Genomic DNA, 9,346 nt, shown 5'->3' on the forward strand with positions numbered 1-9,346 from the left:
GTCCGTGCAGCATGACTCCAAGCAGATAGTGTTCGCCGCTAGTAACCACTGAATACAGGGAAACCTGGTGTCCGGGCAGCATGACTCCAAGCAGATAGTGTTCGCCGCTAGTAACCACTGAATACAGGGAAACCTGGTGTCCGTGCAGCATGACTCCAGGCAGATAGTGTTCGCCGCTAGTAACCACTGAATACAGGGAAACCTGGTGTCCGTGCAGCATGACTCCAAGCAGATAGTGTTCGCCGCTAGTAACTACTGAATACAGGGAAACCTGGTGTCCGTGCAGCATGACACCAAGCAGATAGTGTTCGCCGCTAGTAACCACTGAATACAGGAAAACCTGGTGTCCGGGCAGCATGACTCCAAGCAGATAGTGTTCGCCGCTAGTAACCACTGAATACAGGGAAACCTGGTGTCCGTGCAGCATGACTCCAAGCAGATAGTGTTCGCCGCTAGTAACCACTGAATACAGGGAAACCTGGTGTCCGGGCAGCATGACTCCAAGCAGATAGTGTTCGCCGCTAGTAACTACTGAATACAGAGAAACCTGGTGTCCGTGCAGCATGACTCCAAGCAGATAGTGTTCGCCGCTAGTAACCACTGCATACAGAGAAACCTGGTGTCCGGGCAGCATGACTCCAAGCAGATAGTGTTCGCCGCTAGTAACCACTGAATACAGGGAAACCTGGTGTCCGTGCAGCATGACTCCAAACAGATAGTGTTCGCCGCTAGTAACCACTGAATACAGGGAAACCTGGTGTCCGTGCAGCATGACTCCAAACAGATAGTGTTCGCCGCTAGTAACCACTGAATACAGGGAAACCTGGTGTCCGTGCAGCATGACTCCAAGCAGATAGTGTTCGCCGCTAGTAACCACTGAATACAGGGAAACCTGGTGTCCGTGCAGCACTGACTCCAAGCAGATAGTGTTCGCCGCTAGTAACTACTGAATACAGGGAAACCTGGTGTCCGTGCAGCATGACTCCAAGCAGATAGTGTTCGCCGCTAGTAACTACTGAATACAGGGAAACCTGGTGTCCGTGCAGCATGACTCCAAGCAGATAGTGTTCGCCGCTAGTAACCACTGAATACAGGGAAACCTGGTGTCCGTGCAGCATGACTCCAAGCAGATAGTGTTCGCCGCTAGTAACCACTGAATACAGGGAAACCTGGTGTCCGTGCAGCATGACTCCAAACAGATAGTGTTCGCCGCTAGTAACCACTGAATACAGGGAAACCTGGTGTCCGTGCAGCATGACTCCAAGCAGATAGTGTTCGCCGCTAGTAACTACTGAATACAGGGAAACCTGGTGTCCGTGCAGCATGACTCCAAGCAGATAGTGTTCGCCGCTAGTAACCACTGAATACAGGGAAACCTGGTGTCCGTGCAGCATGACTCCAAGCAGATAGTGTTCGCCGCTAGTAACTACTGAATACAGGGAAACCTGGTGTACGTGCAGCATGACTCCAGGCAGATAGTGTTCGCCGCTAGTAACCACTGAATACAGGGAAACCTGGTGTCCGTGCAGCATGACTCCAAGCAGATAGTGTTCGCCGCTAGTAACCACTGAATACAGGGAAACCTGGTGTCCGTGCAGCATGACTCCAAGCAGATAGTGTTCGCCGCTAGTAACCACTGAATACAGGGAAACCTGGTGTCCGTGCAGCATGACTCCAAGCAGATAGTGTTCGCCGCTAGTAACTACTGAATACAGAGAAACCTGGTGTCCGTGCAGCATGACTCCAAGCAGATAGTGTTCGCCGCTAGTAACCACTGAATACAGGGAAACCTGGTGTCCGTGCAGCATGACTCCAGGCAGATAGTGTTCGCCGCTAGTAACCACTGAATACAGGGAAACCTGGTGTCCGTGCAGCATGACTCCAAGCAGATAGTGTTCGCCGCTAGTAACTACTGAATACAGGGAAACCTGGTGTCCGTGCAGCATGACTCCAAGCAGATAGTGTTCGCCGCTAGTAACTACTGAATACAGGGAAACCTGGTGTCCGTGCAGCATGACTCCAAGCAGATAGTGTTCGCCGCTAGTAACCACTGAATACAGGGAAACCTGGTGTCCGTGCAGCATGACTCCAAGCAGATAGTGTTCGCCGCTAGTAACTACTGAATACAGGGAAACCTGGTGTCCGTGCAGCATGACTCCAAGCAGATAGTGTTCGCCGCTAGTAACCACTGAATACAGGGAAACCTGGTGTCCGTGCAGCATGACTCCAAGCAGATAGTGTTCGCCGCTGGTAACCACTGAATACAGGGAAACCTGGTGCCCGTGCAGCATGACTCCAAGCAGATAGTGTTCGCCGCTAGTAACCACTGAATACAGGGAAACCTGGTGTCCGTGCAGCATGACTCCAAACAGATAGTGTTCGCCGCTAGTAACCACTGAATACAGGGAAACCTGGTGTCCGGGCAGCATGACTCCAAGCAGATAGTGTTCGCCGCTAGTAACCACTGAATACAGGGAAACCTGGTGTCCGGGCAGCATGACTCCAAGCAGATAGTGTTCGCCGCTAGTAACTACTGAATACAGAGAAACCTGGTGTCCGTGCAGCATGACTCCAGGCAGATAGTGTTCGCCGCTAGTAACCACTGAATACAGGGAAACCTGGTGTCCGTGCAGCATGACTCCAAGCAGATAGTGTTCGCCGCTAGTAACCACTGAATACAGGGAAACCTGGTGTCCGGGCAGCATGACTCCAAGCAGATAGTGTTCGCCGCCAGTAACCACTGAATACAGAGAAACCTGGTGTCCGTGCAGCAGTTTATTCTTTGAGACATTCGATAACAAATTATACATCCCAGCGTAGTGGTTATCTCACTTGAGAAACCATGCACCACTTGAGAAACCATGCACCAGTACAGCGTTGATATTTAATTCGTTCACATCATTGGAAGTGTTCGGCAGTGTAGCTGCTAGCGAACGGTTGACGGGTTGTGCACGCAACATCAGCTGTTCATTCTGTGGAATATTTATTAACACACACATCCTTCAGTGCTGTGGTTGTCTCATTGGGAAATCATGCACTGCACAGATCCACTGTGAACAGTTGCATGTCGATGTTATTCTTCCAGAACAAAGCTGAACGCCCCCCCCCCCCCCCACACACACACTGACAAAATCCCGCCCATTACAAAGAGCTGCTCAAGTGAGATCGTTTAGCCCATGTTAACACACATGTATATCTCACTCATTACGGAGATTTTGCTTGGGTGCGATCTTTTAGCCCACGCTGTAGCACGTGCATATAGTTCTATACATTATAGTCTTTGAGCATTTGCTAGAAACACAGCTTCCTCCTGAGAATAACTTTCTCCCGTCATACGCATTTCGTGGGGTTCTCGTTCCAGGGGATTCTTAGCACAAACAACGACGTGACTTTCATGGGCAACTGCGTAATCATTGCAGAAGATGTTCTGCATGAGTACTGGAGACACATGCGCCTACAGTTTAGTCAGCTATTTCTTCACACCAAAGACGCCCTCCGCGGTCAGATTACAAGGGAGAGCTGCAAGTAGTGGCAAGACATCCATTGTGTTGAGCCAGTTTGATACTCTCGCTGTTTTCGCCATCGTCGTCGTCATCCTTCTCCGTCTTTTTCCGCTGATACAGCAGCATGTGACCTTGGGATTTGTCCTTCAACCTCAGCGTTGACCTTGTATTGGAAAAGTGACGCGTGGCGGTGTCAAAGCCTCGTCCTGAACCGTGGCGGTGACACAGCCAGCAGACCGCCTTGCAGAAATACGCCCGGAATTTCCTGGCACTGGAAACAGATAGAAAGAAATCATAGTACATAGCACATAGTCAGCTTATTTGATGCGACATTTGTCAAGAGCTTCCATAAGGATAGAAAGCGTTGCCATGTACAGTCACCGGGATTATTTACAGAGGTACAGAACATCTGAGAAACAGGGCCTTAGAAAGGGGGAAGTCTTCAATTTGGGGATCTTGAAGCAAAGATTAAGTTCCCAAGACTGTTACCCTTTCGTCGTACTAAGCTGTTCGTGTTAGAAGCATTATGTATCAATACATTCTCAAAACACCTCGCCTCTAGATTGTTGGACAGCATGCAAGACCCGACCAAGAAAGTTTACGGAACGTTTGGTTCGGCAGATGATTCTGTTGTCGTACTTAGCTAGCCCTTTCAGATGTTTTATCAAAACTTTGTCCAAACATCCCCCGACCAATTTTTTTTGGACAGCAGCGTAAAATGCCTGGCAAATATAAGTTATATGTGGGTCGCCGAACAGCGTCGGTAACGCACCTGACAAAGTAGAAATTTTAGTTGTGGTCGTGCAACAGCGTCAGTTCTTCTTCTTCTTCGTTCATGGGCTGACACTCCCACAGCTTTTATGTTGATGACCGTTTTTAACCCGCCATTTAGGCAGCTATACGCCGTTTTCGGGGGGGGGGGGGGAGATGCATCAGTAACTTACCTGACGAAGTAGAGGTAAAAGTTGACGGAATGGTTGGCGTCGCACACGGCCCGGAGCACGAAGCCGACCAGCTGTTTCCTGGCGAAGTCCACGGTGCCGGGGCGGGGCTGCCACCACTGCTGCAGCAAGATGTAGACACACACCGGGGTGGTGGTGATGACCAGGACGGCCGAGGTGACCAGCAGCAGGATCGTGGCCTGACGCTGGACACCGCCCCCAGGCATGCTGCACGAGCTGCTGGTGGAGGCGTTGTTGCTGTTGTTGTTGGTGGCGCTGCCGTTGCTCTTGAAGGAAGGGTTCATAGAGCGATGGAAGCGGCGCGCGCGGCTGATGATGACGATGATGAAGACGTTGAGGGTGAGGAGCATGACGCAGGGCAGGAAGCCGTAGGCCGCCACCTGACACCACTGCCAGATGCTCATGAACAACCTGGGGAGACACACACACAACAGGTCAGCCCTTCTACAACACAAACAACAGGTCAGCCCATCTACACGCCTGAGAGAGATACACAAACAACAGGTCAGCCCTTGTACACGCCTGAGAGAGATGCAAAGGGGGTAGGGCCAGATGCCCGTGAACGCCCTGCGGAGATTCAAAAACAAGAGTTCAGCCCTTCTACACGCCTAAACAAAATGAAAGCTACCAATTGAATCATGATGTCTCATAATTGGCTCTCATTTGTTCAAAACTCGTTTCCAAAATTCATGTTTCCCTACTTCAAACCTAAGCATATTTCAATCTGTGGACTAATTAACAAGGCTTAGTCAAACATTACATTTCCATTCGCTTTCCATTCTCAGTGAACAATGCCTCTTTGGATGGTAACTAGCGTTCTGAGGGGATAAAAGGTCCATGCAACCTCAAGAGAGAATAATAATAATAACAATAATAATAATAATAACAGCACTTTATTGTCCATTAAAATATTACATAAAAATGGAAATTTTTCTTCGGCACACCCTGCCTGCCTGTAAACGATTATAACAACAATTGTATAGGACGACACACATAAAACATAAAACATAAAAGGGATACAATCAAATATGATATTGCACTATGTGAATTTACCCTCTCATATCACATATTGACTAATACCAACAAATATGACCCTCCACCACGAAATGAGTCGCATGTCACCTCGCGCGGTTCTGCGCAAGGCTTAATATAAGTCCGGGGAGTGTGTGGTAACAGTGTGAGGGTCACCTTAGTCACAGGCTTATAACTCAAACAGTTTTTGCTCTTTTCTAAAACGGTTTTCACCACTGGATAGAGCATAAAAAACTCTTTAGGAAAATGTAAAAATATGAAAATCATGCAAAGGTGACATGCGACTCATTTCGTGGTGGAGGGTCACAAATATAAAGAAAGACACAGCATGTTCTGAACTTCCACAAAGACGCCATAATGCTATCACAGCTGCTGAAATAGCTCTTTCTGTGCCCCCCCCCCCCCCCCCCCCCCACGCAGAAATACAAACACCACAGAAAAGGGAAAAAATCCAGGCAGGGAAATGTGAAGATTTGTGCAAAGGGTTTTAAAGGAAGAGATCAGGTCTAAACAAAAATTCAATAAATCGAAACAAAACAATCAAATTGACGGTGCAATTTCGATGATAAATGGACCTCAGGCGACTCATCCGCTGTCACACAGAGCCAAGAAAAATTCAACCGTTTGGCTGATGAAAATGCAAATGTGCGCGCTACGAAAAAACAATCGAAATAACAAACGAGAGAGGAAGAGAGGTGCATCACAAAAAGCGTGTGAGTTGAAAAGGTGGTTGACGAGGGAGGGTCTGACTAGACCAAAATTGTAGTACGATGAATACCTGTTCAGCTGTTACCATTAGAAAAACGTCATTATGCAAATAATTAAAAAAAGAGGGTTGTACATATGGCCTTGAAAAAAAGGACAAAACAATACAAGGAATACCTTGTCCAGTGTCTTTTAGAAATACGCTCTAAAGACAATATCTGTTTCATCACATCATCACAATAACGACCACCTGCCCACAACGACCATCCCACAGAATCCGACTTTATTTCTCTGATCCACCTTTCCATAGCGATCAGCGATCACCTGTCTATTGCAACCACCTTTGGTCGCTCCCTTGTGTTGGCTTTATAGACAGGGTGGACTGTACAGACCCGCAAACCCAAACGTTGCGTCTTCACTCACCTGTACTGTGGGTCCACGGCGCATGTCTGCTTGCCTCCCTTGTCTGTGACCGTGACCGTGACGAAGAGGGGAGAGGTCAAGGCCACGGTGACGAGCAGCACCACAGTGAGGCTGATGGCGGCCTTGCGTGTGGACCACATCCGGTTGACCCTGAGCGGCTGCCAGACGGCCACAAAGCGTTCCAGTGCCATGGTGACCAGCACCCAGTTGGCGTACACCACCAGATGGTTGCCGAGGAAGAACATCGCCTTGCAGCCCATGAGGCCTATTGACACCTGGCGACATACCATAAGCTATTTTGAGGGATGAGTTGGGATGAGAAGAGATGAAATAAGGCGAGGTGAGGTGAGGTGAGGTGAGGTGAGGTGAGGTGAGGTGAGGTGTTTTGAGGTGAGGTGAGGTGAGGTGAGGTGAGGTGAGGTGAGGTGAGGTGAGGTGAGGTGAGGTGAGGTGAGGTGAGGTGAGGTGAGGTGATGTGAGGCGAGGTGAGGTGAGGTGAGGTGAGGTGAGGTGTTTTGAGGGATGAGTTGAGATGAGAAGAGATGAAATAAGGCGAGGTGAGGTGAGGTGAGGTGAGGTGTGGTGAGGTGAGCTATTTTGAGGGATGAGTTGGGATGAGAAGAGATGAAATAAGGCGAGGTGAGGCGAGGTGAGGTGAGGTGAGGTGATGTGAGGTGAGGTGAGGTGAGGTGATGTGAGGTGATGTGAGGTGAGGTGAGGTGAGGTGATGTGAGGTGAGGTGAGGTGAGGTGAGGTGAGGTGAGGTGAGGTGAGGTGAGGTGATGTGAGGTGAGGCGAGGTGATGTGAGGTGAGGTGAGGTGAGGTGAGGTGAGGTGTTTTGAGGGATGAGTTGAGATGAGAAGAGATGAAATAAGGCGAGGTGAGGTGAGGTGAGGTGAGGTGAGGTGAGGTGTTTTGAGGGATGAGTTGAGATGAGAAGAGATGAAATAAGGCGAGGTGAGGTGAGGTGAGGTGAGGTGAGGTGAGGTGAGGTGAGGTGAGGTGTTTTGAGGGATGAGTTGGGATGAGAATAGATGATATGAGGCGAGGTGATGTGAGGTGATGTGAGGTGAGGTGAGGTGAGGCGAGGTGATGTGAGGTGAGGTGAGGTGTTTTGAGGGATGAGTTGGGATGAGAATAGATGATATGAGGCGAGGTGAGGTGAGGTGAGGTGAGGTGTTTTGAGGGGAAAAATGGTGAGGTGAGTTGGGTCCAAACCAGTTGCTATGCGATAAGGTGAGTCGAAGTGGTTAGGGCGAGGTGAGGCCAGAAAAGGTAGATATTCATGTCAAAGGAGACAGGGTGTGCCTCAGAGCTTCAAATACACAATGCAAAAACATGGTTTGTGAAAAGAAGTCTATTCAAAAGAAAAACAGAGAGAGAGAGAGAGAGAGAGAGAGAGAGAGAGAGAGAGAGAGAGAGAGAGAGAGAGAGATACAGACAGACAGACAGACAGACATACAGACACACTGGAACGTAAATGCAAGACAGACAGAGGGACAGAGAGAGATAGAGATAGAGAGACTATGGCGTCAGAGTAAGAGCGAGAGAGACAGAGCGAGGAAGACAGCGAGGGAGACTGACCTTGTACTCCCCGAATAGCACGAGGAGCAGCTTGACCATGATGGCCGCATTGTCCACCACAGCTAGCGTGGCCACGTACAGAGCGGGCGACCCGAAGCAGCGCAACCTCAGGATGATCACCAGGCTGATCAGGTTGCCAGGGAAACCGAAGGCGAAGATGATCCACATGTAGGTCTGCTTGATGGCGTCGATGGTGGCCATATATTGCTCCACCTGCGCTCTCTCTTCCGGGGTCAAGGTCGGGGTCCCGCTCGTGGTGTCGCTCGCGTTGAGCAGTGAGTGGGTCAAGGTCATGTTGGCGAGGCCAAGGAGAGAGGTTACCTTGACTCCGGAGTCGGTTGTCGCGGATGCCATTTTTGAAGGTCACCGTGGAATTGTCAATATTGTCTGAGTTTTCATCAAACTGTCGTCATGTTTCGCTGCTGGAACAGGAATGTTGTGAAATTCAGTTTTGCTAGTTGTCTGTAGCACTTTCAAAATCACAGCTGCGTAATCCACTACTGTCATCTGCCTGCTTGTTGTCACTGAAATGCACCAGAGTACCACTACTTACATTCTTCTTCTTCTTCTTTGTATTGCACAAGTGGGATTTACATTTATGACGTTTTTCTGACATTTTGGCAGCCAAACTCCGTTTTCGGGGGAACACTGCTAAGATGAATGTTGCAATTATCAGCCGACAGCATAATACGAGGGAACCCCCTTTTTAAGACCTCCGGAAATCTGATCAAATGAGGGAGTCTTTAAATAGAGGCCACTTTACACGCGTTGTGTACAAAAAACAAGAAAGAAAGAAAGAAACAAAAACATAAACAATACAAGAACAGCCTGAAACAGTAAGGTCTTAAGGAGGGAAGCCTTAAATATGGGGTGGTAACAGAAAAAGGGGGTCCACCACACTTTATGCACATCTGAAAATGGAAGAGCAGGCGGCTCATGAAATTGCTGTGAGGTTTTGTGGTGGATTTTTAAAGAGGAGTAGAATTGCGTGCAGCTAGCAATTTCCTGTGCACCCAATGTTCTCAAGGCTATAGGGACCACCGTTCTCAAGGCTATAGGGACCACCGTCAAACCGAAGCAATCTTTCCCCCCGTTCACTTCCCATTTTCTGACCCCTGTTTCCTATTGTGTACTCG

The 9,346-nt window shown here is 49.0% G+C and overlaps 1 protein-coding gene across 1 annotated transcript; it reads right to left on the reverse strand.

The window, feature by feature from the left end:
* Positions 1 to 3,106: 3,106 nt before the first annotated feature.
* On the reverse strand, positions 3,107 to 8,644 carry LOC138982711 (G-protein coupled receptor 183-like). The gene is made up of 4 exons (XM_070356040.1): positions 8,211 to 8,644; positions 6,626 to 6,900; positions 4,448 to 4,876; positions 3,107 to 3,774 (listed from the first exon to the last, which is right to left on the reverse strand). The coding sequence occupies exons 1-4, from the start codon at positions 8,562 to 8,564 to the stop codon at positions 3,507 to 3,509; spliced, it is 1,326 nt and encodes a 441-aa protein (XP_070212141.1). The 5' UTR covers positions 8,565 to 8,644; the 3' UTR covers positions 3,107 to 3,506.
* Between the last annotated feature and the right edge of the window lie 702 nt (positions 8,645 to 9,346).

Source organism: Littorina saxatilis, linkage group LG12, assembly GCF_037325665.1.
Source record: "Littorina saxatilis isolate snail1 linkage group LG12, US_GU_Lsax_2.0, whole genome shotgun sequence".
NCBI lineage: Eukaryota > Metazoa > Mollusca > Gastropoda > Littorinimorpha > Littorinidae > Littorina > Littorina saxatilis.

Coding starts and splice junctions, on each gene's coding strand:
- LOC138982711 (XM_070356040.1), bottom strand. CDS start 8,564: ATGGCATCCGCGACAACCGACTCCGGAGTCAAGGTAACCTCTCTCCTT. Junction 6,901..8,210: donor TGCTATTCGGGGAGTACAAG/GTCAGTCTCCCT, acceptor GTATGTCGCCAG/GTGTCAATAGGCCTCATGGG. Junction 3,775..4,447: donor TTTTACCTCTACTTCGTCAG/GTAAGTTACTGA, acceptor ATCTGTTTCCAG/TGCCAGGAAATTCCGGGCGT.